The following is a 16097-nucleotide window of genomic DNA, read 5'->3' on the forward strand; positions in this document are numbered from 1 at the left end:
ATGAGTAAGCTCAACTTTTTTCCAATTCTAAATTTAAGAATACTATAAAAATATTTGTTGTGCAGATTATTTCCTCATATATTGACCTCCTAAAATTTATCAAGCACTGTTCATGAACTACCAGAATCCATCAAATACAAAAAAAAGTCCCCTCTAAGTGTCTACTGTTCACAACAAACAACTTGAGTACCATGGCAAACATTTTGATGCCCCAAAGTCTCCCCCAGTTTCACACCTAAGAACTCGGGTTTGATTCCCTATTTTACAGGTTTTGCAACAGTTCATCCAACAGAGAAAAGCCAACTGTGAAATATCACTGTATGAGAGGAGAGGAGTGAAGAGAGACAAAGCAAACCTACAGGCAGATGACAGCTTAAGCAATCAGCCTGAATTAATGAAAAGGAGAAGCGCTACAGTCAACATTTAATGGCTTCACTGGCCTCTGTAAAAGGAATCAGCGATCTCTGCTGTCTTAGTGAGCATGTCCCCCCATTAAAAAGAAAACCCATCAAAATTAACATCGCTAATTAACTGGAAGTCAAGAACAGAACTCCAATGCGCTGCTGAGAGCTGCGCGCAGAATTAACTGTGCAAGGCAGAGAGTGGGCACCCGTAGAGCCACCCTGCAGGAGGTGTTCCAAGTCGCAGCTCACAACCTGGCCTTGGCAGATGAGGCTCACGGGCTCAGGAACAGTCACAGAGCAGGGCTGGGAACTCTCCTCCTTGGCGAAAGGGGATGTCAGTAACAAATAAGAAAACATCGTGCCACCCTCTCTTCATTGCTGAACACCAGGGAAAGAACAAGTAAAAAACTAAATCAAGCCCAATACATGAAATAGCAGGAAGAGGGAGGAAAAGAAACAAAGTCTTTGCACAACGAACAAGCTATATGGCTGCTCTATTAAACCAGCTCTTCCCTCCACAGAGCTACAGCAGGACATCTGAATTCACATAGATACATACTGGCTTCCAAAGATCACAACATGAGAGAAGGTAAGTGGATACTGCCCACTGGACTTCACATTTCCAGGGTGCTGCCTATCCTAGTGACACGACCTATTTTGAAGAATACCACCACTCTTCACTTATTTGCTTAATTTGAAGAGATAACAGACTCATCATTCATCATCTCTCAAAGCAAAGCACTCATGGAAGGTTCATTATTCGGGAAGAATTTCTACTCAGTAAGTAGCCTGAATATAAAACCTACATACTGAGGATTTGCATCTCTACTGAATAGTGATCTTTGTTGCAACACAATGATTATAGAGTACTGGCGTTTTCAGATCTGCTTATAAAAATGGAAGTTCTTGGATTTGGTCTTTTTACATAAATGCAAGCCCTCAATTTAAAATCATACCATATCACAGCTCCGGGAACCATTAACAAGGTATGAAAGAGATTTATTTAAATGACAGAAAACAGCCTTGACCAATGCTGGATGGGAACAAGGGAGAAGAAGGAAAAACTTAATAGAACTGCTCCTTTTCTCAGCAAACGTGGAAAACATTCACTTGCACAGTTAAAGCAGGTAACATTTGGACATTAAGTAATTTTGTTTGTACTTACCACCACCAAAAAAGATGTGATGCAGTTAGCATGTTTATTTTATCCATCAATATTAAAAAGATAATTTGTTCACAGCCTAGGATAATGTTAAAGCTTAACACAGCTAACTGAAATTGCTTATTGTCTAATACATAACCTACAAGACCTCACATAGCGAAATGTACACAGCAAGAAACTTTAAACTTAAAAATGGGAAGTGGTTTCCTTGTTTAGTCTCAATTGAGGCAGAAAAAGAAACAGGTGTTTTCCCAGCCAAGACTGCTAAGCTACAAAATTCCTCTCAAGTCTACATTTATTTATATATATACATATATATAAAAAACACCAACAAAAATAACACGTACAATCAATTACTAGTACTACAAAGAACTACTGTGAAAAGCATTATTTTCAAACAGCCACAAAAGAATTCATCCTTGGATAAGTTATCCTTTGAAATGAAGTTGCAGTCTACAATAAGTGAATTACAGGTCACAATCCCTAAGTTATAACACTATGCTTTTCTAACAGTATATTTGATACTGGTATGTTCATATGAGTCCAAGTTCTTCAAAAGAAAGGACCTACACTCTGCACATATTTGTGTAGTTAGTTGTTGTATTTCACAAACATTAAATTCAATCCTCCATTAGGATTTCCAGTCTCTATTTATCATATAAACTGTACCACATGTATTAAAATAATGTAATACAGTAACATCTCAATTCAATGTGTTTGTCAGCATACTAAAAACAAAACAAAAAAAAAAAAGAGAAAAGACGGCATTTGGTATTTGTTTGGATAAACTATCTGTGGTTCCATAACAACAAGGAAGGGAAATAATCTGAATCTGTACAGATCAAAAACATAAACAGCCAATATAAATTAATTCTTAATATTTTTCATGCTTCATAGCTGGAGTCTGAATCTGGAACTTCAACAAATATTTCAAAATAATCTCATCACAATATAGCTAATGGTCCAGGACATATTTAAATTGATGCATAGAAATAAATGGAAATAGCAAGTCAAATGAAGAGCAGATGGTCACTCTAAACACTTCATTACCCTCCAACCCTTTTATTTCTAATGCGGAAAGAATAAAAGAACATTTACCATAGCCTGCATTGGGAAACAAATACTAAAAAACCCCATGTGTTTCTCAAGTAATTTAAAATACTAACCCAGCAATGCTGTACGTACAGTTAACAGCTGTCGACTTCATCCTTCTAGCAAAAAATAGAAGAAATTATTTGTACCTATCCTTGTATTTTACTTTGCAAAGGGTCTACAAATTCAATGACGCATATGTTCTCCCTTCTTCTCTCAACCTCCTTCCCACACCATTTGAGTTTTCAGGTCCATTTTTGTTGTCTCATATGAAACCATGCATTTTTAAAGTGAGGAGGTTTAACCTTTGAATTAACTATGTCAGCAATTGCTACCAATGTTCCCCTAATGTCTGCCCTACAACTGGGAATGTTCAGGATGAGCAGTCACCAGCAGTATTCGTGCCCTGACAGACAGGACACTTTGCTAGTCAAGCTGGCTGAATGAGCTGCTGAGTCAGCTACAGACCCCTGGCCACAGCTGGGAAATTGTATTTTCCTGGGGAAAGAACAGGAGTGAGGAGCATTTCAAATTTCTGACAACTGCAGAGAACCACAGAAGTGATCTAAATTGGTAGGAGGGAATGGGACAGAGAACTATGCTTGAGGCCCAAACCAGAAGGAAGCAGACCTCTAGTGCTCTTTGAAGTGCCTCCCAAAAGAGATCCTCCATGGTGAACTGTTTCACCGCTTTTGTAGCTGCTCCTGGGATGCAAAGAAAATTGCTTTTACAGATTGGGAAAACAGAGTGGGGTGAAAAAAACCCACAAAACTAAAAGAGATCTGCTCTTATGAAAAAGAAAATTCAGTAGGTATCATGCTAGTAATACAGATAATATCCACACAGAAAAAGTAGAGCGAATTGCTCAGGGAGGAGACTGAAAAGGAGAAGGGTGGGTGGAAACGGCTGGGAATTTAAAAACAGAAGCCCTGAATCGGAAAATGGACCTATGCTTGGAGAAGGAGAGACGTTAAATGAAGCCTGCCTCTCAGAGAAAAGTTACAGGAAAAAAGATATTTACAGAGGCGCTACAAGTAGAAGCACAGGGAAGCACATGAGGAAGAAAAGAGTGCACAGAGAAGCAGGAGTAGAGATATCTGTCCCCTCTCTGTTTCAGAACAGAACAGCATAGACAATACATCGCATACTTTACATGCTATTTCTAGTTTCTTCAACATTTCAGCCTGTTTCTTCCTGTACTACCTTCTGCAATCCAAACAAAACTAGTCCTCTGCTTGCTCTTCTATATGGGCTGCACTTCCAAAGCCTCTTTGCTCCTGTTTCCTCCCTTGTAGGAACTTTTTACATGCCGAGACATTCTTTTTCCTCTTCAGGACCACTACTAAGAGCCTGAAAGCTACAGGTTTGCTACCCAGCAATCTAGTCTAGAACACAACCACTGGAAAAAAACCCAACCATATTAGATGTACACTGTTTACAAAAAAAAATTATTTTCTAACTGTTCTAAAAGTTTCCTTCTTACTGGTCATCTCCATTCAAATCCATGCTGGTCTTCAGAGTTTCTCCCGTGTTCATGATCCCATAGTTAAGCCCAGTGCAAACAGCTGCTACTGAAATGCATTTTTGTGCTAACAAACAAGAGGCCCAGCCACACTGACATTTCACATGGTTACTTTCCTAAGCATAGCTGTGTTCTAGTCCATTGTAAAAAGGCTTCCGAAAGAATGCATACAACAACCTTATCTTCTCCCCATCTCTTCAAACGCATAAGCTCTCCATCAGAGAATTAGTACCAGGTGCTCATACTTTTGTCTTTGCAGTATACTACTCTCATCATTGGTTTTCTCCCCCTCACTGGTTGTCTATTCTTTGCAGCAGCAGTCCTGTTATCCTGTCTATCCGTATTGCATTGAAAAATGGTATCAGTTTCCATAAATAACTAATGGAAGTCACAAGCAGAATTTATCTAACATATGCCAAAACAAAATGCTTTTCATTGTCTCCCTCTTTTACTATGTACTGTTGAAATGTCTTTTATCTGTAGATTTATTGGGGGTGTTTGGTGAGCACATCAAGGGCCTAAAATTCCCTCTTCTCTCTCAAGAACCCAACAACCTGCATTTCTGAAGCACAGCTGCAGTCACATGTGTGTACCCCATCTCATTCCTATTTCTCTGGGGCTGCGTATGTCCCTGATTCTGTACGTGATTCTACGATAAATACTTTTCACACACCTTCAGTATACACAGCAATGCATCAAAGTATATGGTACATGGATAACATAATTAAAGGATACTGCCAGAAGACAACACATCAAGTTCTAGCTACAGTTACTCGATCAGAGCTGTAAGGTAATGAAAAGGCATTTCAACATAAGCTGCAGAAGCAAAATACCCAACCCCTTCTAAAAATGGAGCTTGATCAGTTTATAAAGGGGATTACAGGTGGCGGTGCCCACAGGAATTAATGAACATGAGAGGCCTTTCCAGTGCTGCAAATACGCTTCTAACATTTTCCAGCACGTACTCTAATTTTATGTTGTTGAAAGGTAACTTCTGCATAAAGAAGGCACATTATCAATTTCATAAGTGATAAAAGCTTTAGAGAATGAATAAAAAAATCCTGTTCCCCATCTGATGTAATATATCTGTTTGGGTGGGGGGATAACTCCTCAGTTAGGAAACTCCAAAGAATGATTTGAATCTATCTACATGCATATTAGTGCATTTCTCTAAAGTTAATATTCCTGAAATGTCATTAGGAAATCATGTGTGATGTAAGAGAAAGAAAAAATTAGTTGTACTTCTCTCCCAATATTTATAACCTCATCAAGTCAAATACACTAACCAACAATTATAAGATAGAGATGACTACTCAAGACTTAATTTAACATTTACTTTTGATGTAAGCATAGAGGCCAGATAGCAAATGTTGTTATGTTCATCTTACTCCAATAAGAAAAGGATACAACACATAGAAGATTAGAGATTAGAAAGGGGTATTGAAGAACATTTACTATCCCTCTCCTGAAGTGTTTCCATAGCAGCCGAAACAATTATTAAAACAGATACACCAAAAGGAAGGCAAAGAAATAACACAAAAGCTATCTATCTGGAAACAATTCACAGATTTTAAGAGTTATATTTGACTTGTTCATTAATTTAATCATTAAACATCACCTACTTTCTAATACATCACACAGGTCTTTGTAATGATGTTCATAGCAGCACAGAAATTTACCAGAGCAAGGAGATTTTCAGAAAGGAGTATTGACGACAGAAAACACGTTGATGGCTGTGGCTTCATGTCACAGAAAATGTAAGGTATCCAATATCTGCTTTGCAGGATGAGGATTTCCATAGCAGCGTAAGCTTACCATTTGTTCCCTCTTTTTTATCCCACTTAGATTAAACAAACCCAAGAACACCCTACTTGTATTCATTCCCCTCCCCCAACTTATCACAGAATACTGTTTTCAGTGGCATTAAGAAAAGGGACATTAATTCCTGCTGCTCTGGACAGTCCCACTGAATAGCCATCTTTCACATCCTCCCCTCAAGCTTTCATAAGATGCACTGAATTAAAGATCAGAGACTCAGTTTTTAGAAATGCCAGCAACCATGTCTTAAAGTCAACAAAAATTTGGCTTTTTGGCCTCATCCGAGAGCCATCTATAGACTGTTCCATTTACGTATTAACTAGCAGACACCATCACCGCTGCGTAAATGTCAATGCCCTTTCCCTGCATTCTTTATGTAAGAACACAGCATCATCCATAACCAGTTTTTCTTTCATTAAAGTCGTAAGTCCTCCAGAAAAACAGAGGCAAGATTGTTTTGACAGCAGTGAGCAAGTGGCCTTCCATCTACCTACAGCTGAGTTAGAAAATCTAAACAAGTAACAACCTCCAATGTAAGTGAAGATGCAACACAAAAGATACTAAACAGGTTCTCAATGGTAAAAAGAAATACACCGATACCTACGTGAGAGGGAGGAAAGGGTGGTTTCTAATGTAAGTATTTTTCTCCCTGCATCAATTCTTATAACTAGATTTCAGCCATGCAGACATGTGGTGTTGGGTCAAGAGGAAGTAATGACTCCATTTATGCTCCCCCTTCCCATGGGAAATCACCCCACAGCAACAGAACTGGTCAACTGCCACTCACTCCTGTACAACAGATCCAACCTTAATAGCATCTCACATTCAATACAGGACCCTGAGGAGCTCGTGGGTTTAAAAAGCCATCCAGTGCATTATTCTATTTAGAAAGAATACTTTCAAAGTACACAATTTTTACCTTAAGAGTGAACAGAAAAGCCAGCATCGTTAAGCAATCCTTGAAATTTCATGCCAGAAGCTGAGTATAGAAACCATTATTCAGGGGTATCTATCTACAGTGCTCAGAATAATTTTATGTTTACATTTGTATGGGGACAGCGGGGTAGGAAACAAGTTCAGGAAAGCTGGAGAAGACCTACAAGTGAAAGAGTACCCAGCACTGTAGGAGGGCAGGCTAGCAGATGGGGTAGTCCCAGGGCAGAGGACATGCAGTAAAAAGAATAAAGTGCAAATGCCCCAGAAGGATGTGGGCGTGGAAATGCAGATAAACAAGAAAGGTGACTCTGGTCACAATATTGCTATACAGCCTAGAGAAGAACAAGCTAAGGAAGGACTCAGAGATCAGGGTAGATCTCTGCTTCTGTTACCACCATGAGCAGACAAGAGCTTACCAGATGTGCAGTTTCTAACAGATACTACCACATAAAGGCTAACATTAACCCCAAAGATAGTTACCAACCTACTGATGTAGGATTTATTTTTCCAACACCACCACCAGCCCCCACATATGAGAAAACACTGTGGCAGAACCTGATACATTTAACCTGGACAAAAGTTTCAGGGTTTTAGCTTTACTTGAATATTTAAAAAAACCCCAGAACAGTAAGTCAACAAAAACCCTGAAACTTTTTTCCTACATGTGTAGCTGAAGTTTTCCCTCAGTCATGTTTTTTCTGTCATTCCTCCACAGAAACAATAGACCCTGTAGTCTTTAAAATCCAATAAACCTGTCCATTACTTCTAAGTGAAATCTTAGATAGCAGCCTAAAAAGTTGTAGTTACGAGAGTATCATGTCCCTAATATCAACAAGTTTTTTTCCACTGGAAAGACAACTGGTGTGTAATGTTAGCAGGTAGTAAAAAGAGCACATTTTACAGATGCCAGTATCTCCCGAAATAAGTGCTTGTGAAGACAATCAGCAGCACAGTAAAGTCCTCTGCAATTATCTACATACTTGACTTCATGGGTAAGCTGCTCACCAGTGACGAAGCCCACACTCCCTCCCTTTCCATAACATTTGAGCTGAAATGGAGAGAAACCACTATACACTATTTCTTTTTTTAAATGGAAAAGATGCTACTCAATTCATTCAGCTTAACCGGTCCTGTACCACAGCTTCTGAGTCTTAAAGCACGTTCTGTTTCAGGCCCCAATCCCATAAAAATCTAGAGCTGCAAAGCTCAGAGAAACTTTACTTATCAACTTCTATAAATGGTGCAACGCCTCTTTCAGTTTTTCTAACTCTCAGTGTGGGTGTTTCTTTCTGTGAAAGAAAGGGAAAAAGCATGAGGAACAGATACGTAATTCAACAGAACAGTTTTTAATCCTCAAAACATTGACAGCTATTACATGCTCCAGAGTCCTCCACCAGCCTAGGCATTTCAGTGAAAAAAAATACCAACTTCTTACCCTGTCTTTGGACAAATGAACTACAACCACCACGTGCGCATCTCATGTTCTGAAAACACTAGCTGTCTAGGCTTCGTTTGGAGGTCAAATTCAAGCAAGAGTGCTCCACAGCTGCTTTACTGGACCAAGCACGTACTTCCATATACTTTCAATACTCGAGGACTAAGAAGAGTGCCATTACCCCATTTTGTGATGCTTTAAAACCACAGACTGTCTTAAACACAGGCTCTACAGCAAAAGCTGAACTCTGATAAATCAGAGGGAGCATAACCTTAAGCAAAATATTTACTGAGCTTATCTACATAGACCTCTATCAGTAAATCCTTAGCATGCTGATAACATTCATCAAGTCTTCTTCAGAAAAGATTTGTGCCAAGATGTTAGAAGGACTGCAGCAAGTTGTGAAGGAGATGTGAGGAGAGGAAACATACTAGCATTTCCAGTATCTGGAAATGCGTGATCTTGCCTGTAAGGCAAGGGAGGCCTGATAATTCTGCAGCAAGTATCCCTAGGTGGCTCTATTCACATACCTTCTATATTCACTTGTAAGAGTCTTACTCCATCTCTTCAGTTTCTTTTAAGCAGAAACTGTAGGGTTGCCAAATTCCATGTTTTAGTGGAATGATACCAATATATACAGATAATTATTAATATGAAAAGGCATCTAATGACTCAAAAGGTACTCTGAAAAAAAACACTCTTTCACACTACTGGAGATTTAAAGTAGCGCACAATTTATCGGGTTGTTGCACTCATAATTAGCAAGTTCCCCCACTTGCTTTTGTAGACCAGGCTTAATGGATGGGGATTATTTGGGTTGAAACGGAAAGAAAATTAAATGTTTTTTCAAATATGATAAACTTCCATACTATTTCATGGGAAACTTGGTTATCAAGAGGGAGGGAAAAGGGTCAGCAAAAAAGGATGGGTGTCGAGTATTTAGCAGCTGTGGGAATGAATGTCTAGCAAAACCCAGACTCTGTAAATTAGTAATATACGCCGTGCAACTTCCTTTAAGAGAGATAAAAGGACACACAACGGGCTCTGAGGATGCCCAAACACCTACAAACGCGGCCCAGCTTCACCAAGTAGGCAAACGCACACACACACAGCTCCGCAGGCCGGCACCGTCCCTTCCTCATTCCTCCAGCACAGCGGCAGGAGGAGGAAAAGTTCAGCGCCGGCACCGTCCACGCACCCGCCCGAGCCGCGGCCACGGCCCCGGCCCCGGCCCCCGCCGCCGCCTGAAGCGCTGGCGGCCCAACCGCCCCTCGCGGCCCGCGGCTGGAAGGCGGGCAGACCCGCGGGGGCCGGACCGGGCTGCCCCCGCGGGCGTGCCCGGGGGCCGCGGGGGGTTACCCGGGACCGCGGCCCTGCACCGGGCGTCCCTCCCCGCACGGAGCGGGCGCTAGCCCGGGACGGGGGTACCGCCTCAGGCATCCCCCAGGCGGAGAGAAACGCCGGCTGTGCGCGGCTTCGCGCCGCACGCCCGAGCGAGGCCCCCGCGGCCCTTCAGGCAGCCCCGCTCGTCTCCCGCCAGCGGAGCGGCGGTGGGGGCGTCAGGAAACAAGACAAATAAAGAGGCGGCGCCCCCACAGACCCCCGCCGCGGCGGGCGCAGCGCGGCCTCGCCTCACGGCCGGCCTCGCCCCGCTCCCCCCGCCGGCGCCACAGGTGCTGCCTGCGGGGCTAGGGACCGCCCCTGCCGGCTGCAAGCCGGAGAGCATCGAGGCCAAAGGCACCGCTCCCCCGCAGAAGCGCCGGTGTGTGTCCCCCGCCCCAGCACACTGTGGTGGTCCCCGGCGCCGTCGGCTGGGGTCTACGGGCAGCCACCCCCCTGCAAGCGGGGGAGACACGCAGGTAGCGCCCCGCACCACAGGGGCGGCCCCTCCCGGGAGAGGCGCCGCTGGAGGCATCGCTGCAGGGGGCTGGTTTTTGGCTGCGGGGGGCAGGAGAGCAGGTGCCGCCCCCACGCTCGCTCCGGGGAGAGGGAAGAGGGACGCAGACGGCTTCAGCCGGCAGGAAGGGGGCGGGCGGCGGGGGGCAAGCGGAGCGGCGGTCATGGCGGGGAGGCACGCCGCGCACCTGGCAGCAGGTGCACGCAGGCGGGGACAGCGGCGAGGATGCCCGGGGAGGGGAGGAAGAAACTGGCGAGGCTTGCCCAGCGCATGTTGTGCAGCCGGCGCGGGGGCACACGCAGGTGCCTGTCACCAGGAAGGGGGGGACGATGCGGAGGACGGAAGAGGGTAGATGCAAGCGCTGTTTTGCAGGCAGGGGAGGCAAGCGCGCGTTACTCACCGGCAGCTCCACGTTGACTTCGGTCCCGTCCAGGAGGAGGACGCGGCACTGCAGCACCGGCTTACTGCCGCCGGCCGCCGGGATGTGGACGGGGCCTCCGGCGCTGTGCACGACCCCTCCGGGGTGCGGCGAGGAGGGGAAGCCTCCCGAGCCGACGGCGGCGGCGGCGGCTCCTCGCAGCCCCCCGTCCCGCTCGTCCCCCTCGCCGCCGAGCCCACCTCGCCCGGCTCCGCGCCCGGCTCCTCGCCCGTAGCGCTGCATCGACCGCCGGCCAAAGGTCCTGCGCAGGAACCGCAGCATCCTGGGGGCGCCCTGCCCGGTCGCTCACACCCCCGAGCCCGCAGCTCCGCGCCCCACGGCGCCTCCCAGAGCAACGCAGCAGCGCCGCCCGCCGGGAGCCAGCCCGCGCCGGGCGCCGGCCGGCCCGCCCCTGCCGCCCGCTCCGCCCTCTGCAGCGCCGCCCGCCACCGGCACGGCGGGGCGGGCCGCGCCGCGGCCCCTCCTGCAGCCGCCGAGGTGGGGGAACCCGCGCGGCGGGCAGGGGGAGCTGCTGAGGCGGCCGACGGGAGGCCACCTGTGGTGGCGGCCGCGGTGGCGGTGGCGGTGCGGCCGGGGCGCTCGCCCTCGGCCCGCCGGCTCCCTGCGCCTCAGCCCCGCTCGCCGCCGTCCGTGGCCCCGCAGCGCGGCGGGAGGGAGCGCCGAGCCGCGCCGCTCCTCCAGCACCTGCCCCGGCTCCGCGGCGGTTGGGACGATCGCGCCGGCCGTTGGGGCGGCGTCTGCGCGGTGGCTGCCCCTCGCCACCGCCTCCGGGCCGGGGAGGGGAGAGGAGCGGCGGGGCGGGGGCGCTCCCGGTCTCACCTGCGGGGGCGCGGGGCCTCTCCCGGGCGGGCCCGCCGCCCGCCGCCGGGCCCGCGGCCTCCGGGCGCCTCGCTCCGCTCCGGGGGGCGGCCCGCCAGGACCCGGCGCTCGGCCGCGCACACGGGGGCCGGGGGCAGCCCGTCCTTCGCGCCGGGGTCGCTGCTCTGCCCCCGCGCCCCGCCGCGCCCCCGGGTGTGCCGCATCCGCCCCTTCGGACGGGCGAGAGAGGGGATGGGGGGAGTGAACAGCGAAATAAAAAACGGGAAGGGGGACGGAGAACTAGCAAGCCCGGGAGCAGCCAGGGGGACGCGTCTCGCCTGTGCTGGGGGGGGGAGGAGGAGGAGGAGGGCACCGCACCGCCTCTCCCGCCGCCGCCCACGTCCCTTGTGCACAAACCCGTCTGCCCGGTGGGTGAAAATGCGCCCGCGTTTGCCTTTGCAATCACCGTGGTCTGGTGGTTTAAGGAAACGCATATGAGTCCGTGGCCCCGTGGAAAAAGCGGAGCCTCCAGACCTTCCTGGGGTTTCGCTCCCTTTCGTTTCTGCAGCTGTAAGTGAGGAAGGAGTACGGGTTTATTGAAAGTGTCATGGCAAATCCATAGGTACAAATACTCTCTCGCACAGTCGCTCTGCCAATAAGTTAAATATTTATGTATTCTGGCTCGGGTAGGAGCACTTTTGCTCAATTGCCATGTATAAAATACTGGACGTGAATCATGTCTCGTGGAAACAATCAGCAGGTCTAATTCTGTCGCCCTATGGTCAGATGTGATCTAAAGGGGCTTTGAACTGAAATAATTTTCTGCTTCTAAAGTTTTTTTTCTGCTGTGGATTTATTTCCCTTAACCTTGCCTCCAGGCCAGTTTACACAAGCATTGTCTTATTAGGTATTCGGAAAGCCTGCCAAAATGTCTCAGCTTGTCATTTATTATTGAGACTTGATAGTATTAGGTAACTGCCTGCTGTTTCTGCATCCTTTTCCGTGTTTCTTCAATGCACTGGATCAGGTCTTGAAGTGTCTCATCAGCCGAGACTGTCGCTAAACTGCATGATCTTCGGCAGGGATGCGTCCGCAGCTCTTCTACACTGTATAGCTGGGTAAAAGAGCTTTTATAGAAACAGAGTGGAAAGGTGCTAATCTTTGCCTGCTAACATTCACGATCAGAGTAGACACTTATTACACATGCTCTTTCTTTTTCCTGCTTTCTTTTTTAATTAGGGGCAGAATTTGAATTTTATTTCAGCTCCTGAGTGGTGCGGCATACCTTAGGGTTCTTTCACTGCTTTGAACGCTGTGAAGATACTGCAATCCCATAAAGCTCATTTGCATACCATAAGCAACACAAATTATTTTAAGGGTTGGAAAATCAGCAGAACTACTGTTGTCTCTTGAGGGAGCTACAGCAATTCTGGTGCAAAGGAGAGTTGGGTGGAAGGGAGGTCTGGCATCACTCAGGACTGGCCTGGCAGAAAACCGAGCAAGTCTTTCACAGTGCTAAAAGCTTCTTTACTCAGCTGTGACACTTCAGCCCTTTGTCTCTGTCAACATTTGTCATGAAAACAGAAGTATGACATTTTAAAAGATGTAAACCTAGGCTTGCTTGACTTGCATTAGGAGCACACATGATACAGGCCAGTGGCCACACCAGAGAGGCAGTGCTGTATTTACAGAACCGCCATAGAGTTGCTGAGATCCCATTAAATCTCATTTTAAGCAATATGACGTAAAGCTCATGGTAAAGGATCTTCTGGAAGGAGCTGGTGGTGGGAGGGAATAAAGCTGGTTCCTTAGTACCCAGCCTCTCTTGGAGTAAAACAATTCCACCATTATTTTATCTCATGTTACCAGCGGAGCTATCTTTAGCCCTGAAACAAGAGCCTTGAGCAACTGTGGGTACTGAGGATGACATGATACATTTATTGCAAGATAAGAGGTATTTAGTATTCACGTTCCGGTTTGTACTTTTACATTCCACCCATCTACATCCTCTCTTCATTTTCAGGTGGGCAAGCCCTAAAGTGATTTGGTTGCTGCTACCTCTGTTCTGCAGTCCCTCCTCAGAGTGCCTACTACTTGCTTGCTTTCCAGTGAGAAGCACGACCAGAAACTGTAGACCCTTCTGTGCTCCTCAGCTGTCCTGTAGTTAAGGGCATTACTTTTAAATCTTTATCAAAATAGCCCTGCAGTGCAACATCTGCCTCCCATGGATTTCTCCAGTCTCCCCTGGGAGTCATGATTTGATCCCTGTCACAGGAAAGGTAGCGACCTAGGCGAACCATTTGCACTAACCCATTTGGCAATTCTGGTAGCAAATCCCTGCAGGTAACCAGCCTTACCAGTGGTTTTGCCATAATGCTAGGCAGCGTGTTACTGGGAGAGTATTCATCAAAATCCTTACTGATGTGTGTAGTGGTAGCAAGATGAGGGATCTGTAACTGTCGGTGACACGGTCGCTAGTCATGGCTAAATAACTAAATAAAAGATGCAGTGTGATAAGCACTTTATTCTTGCGCTTTTATTCAGTTTGGTTTTGTTCAAATCTTGTCTGATTGCTTTTTGAAAGCTTTGTAATGGAGACAGCCACCTAATGGGGATGGGGAGTGAACCACTGACAGTCCCATGAAGAGATTTCTCCCGCCCTGGGTATGCACGCATTGCCTGGACATCAGGGACCTCTCTCTTGTTTTACTTTCTGCCACTGCAATCACATTTATGGATTTTTCCTGGCCTGCCAGGCTTTCACTGTCTGCAAAGGAGTGATCTAAATTTAATTTGTGTGCAGCTAGAGTTTCTTTTTCTGCAGTTTTGAAGAAACGTTAGCTTTACCGAGTAACTTAAATGAGCTGATATTTTGCAAGCCTCTGCCGGGGTATGTTTTTTTACAGTCATTACTAAAGGAAACTTATATGAAAGGATATCAAAGAGCAAGTATTGGTGTGAACCCAGTGTCTGTGTTAATAAAACTAGGGGGAAAAAAGAAACTTGAGCAGTTATGACATACATTCACTCAGACTTTCAGATATGAATTTGTTGGGTTTTGTTTTCTAAACTTATAAATGAAATTAAATTGTTTTGTCAAAAAAATTCATTAAAGGAGATACTTTTCAGCATGAACATTCATTGGATTACAACATTCATATAGCAGTTGGCAGTCCTATCTGTTTATTTTCCCCAAAAGCACGTCAGTTATATGAGCAGGCCTAATGTCACTGTTTTTCAGGATTGCTTTATATACAGATACAGATCAAGAATAAATGCAAAGGTAATTCTGAATTACGTGGCTAAGGATAATTTGCATTTCTATGCCATCTTTCAGCTAGAGAGATACCAAAGCACTTTCATTAAAAAAAAGGAAAATTACATGTAGAACTATTTCACCAACACTGAAATGCAGCAGCTGTTTAACAGCAGAGGAAAATATTAAGAATCTATCTTAAACAATTGTAATGGAAATATGAATTGGGATAGGCAGAAAGTTATTATGCAAATCGTATGGCCATGATGCTGGGGCTAGTGGATGTATTCCTGCAAAAGGTACTACAGGATCGTAGGTAGTCAGGGCTTTCCTTTGTAAAACATCAACTGTCTCCTCCAGGTGTTACAAAAGAACAGCATTAGGAAAGAAATTTAATACTCCATTTGGAATAATACCAGTGTTACAGTAGGCATGAATTTTGGCAGCTATTGCTGTTCATGTTAATCCTTATATGCTGGAAAAAAATTTCATTTTTCTGTCGGAATAAATAAAAAAGTAACTCATTACAGAATAAGTATGTCCACTCAAAGAGCTGTTCTAGTATATCCAGAGAGGTTTGTTGATAAAGATGTAAGAGCAAAAACCTTTCCATTATAAAATCTACAGAAAGAAAATGTTTCTTGCTGAGTGAACACTTTGCAATGCCTCCTGTCCATCTAATAAGCAGGTTCAATATGACTTAATCAGATGTTCTTTCCTTTAGTGAGGATTTTATCAGGTTTGTACTGACCTCAATGTGTAGAAATTATTTATATTCAAACCCAGGATTTGGTTTAAAGCATTAACAAAAAAGTTTTCAATGTTGTGTTAAATTGCAAAGCTATCAGATGCTCAGCTGAAAAATCGAGGCATCTTTCCACTGGTGAACTGTTTTGATTTTAGTCTTAGGGGAGCCTAGAAGACTGCTCAGAATATTACCTATAAACAAACATCACGTGCTGAAACACTAATGTTTCCTTGAAATATTTTCTAACAATAATTATGTGTCTTTTAATTATTTCTCCACTGAAAAAAGATATCCATGGCTTCTGGTGGTGTGCAGGAATTAATAAGATCTGAATTTTGCAACAAAGATCCCTTTGACTGACACAGCAATGCTGAACGGTACCTTGTATAGGTATAATGGGGCAATGAACCAGTTGTGACAACCACTGGAAACCTTCAACTTCTTGAAAATCATCCTAGAAATAAAACAAAGGTGAAAGTTATAATGAATAAACATCACATTAGATTTTGATGATTAAAAGAAGCCTAAGTCAGATGCTTGAGAGATTTTACTCTACTGCCAGGACACTAAGCCGGCAGCAGAAAGGAGAT

At 45.4% G+C, this 16097-nt stretch overlaps 1 protein-coding gene across 2 annotated transcripts in view; it reads right to left on the reverse strand.

The window, feature by feature from the left end:
- The window catches only part of EPB41L4B (erythrocyte membrane protein band 4.1 like 4B), a 182997-nt gene extending 172016 nt beyond the window's left edge, over positions 1-10981 (reverse strand). For both annotated transcript variants that reach the window (XM_075495662.1, XM_075495663.1), the window contains exon 1: positions 10667-10981. In XM_075495662.1, the coding sequence (XP_075351777.1) occupies positions 10667-10966 (300 nt within the window). In that variant the 5' untranslated portion in view covers positions 10967-10981. The remainder of the gene's footprint in view (positions 1-10666) is intronic.
- Positions 10982-16097: the final 5116 nt, after the last annotated feature.

Source organism: Mycteria americana, chromosome 2 (genome assembly GCF_035582795.1).
Source record: "Mycteria americana isolate JAX WOST 10 ecotype Jacksonville Zoo and Gardens chromosome 2, USCA_MyAme_1.0, whole genome shotgun sequence".
NCBI lineage: Eukaryota > Metazoa > Chordata > Aves > Ciconiiformes > Ciconiidae > Mycteria > Mycteria americana.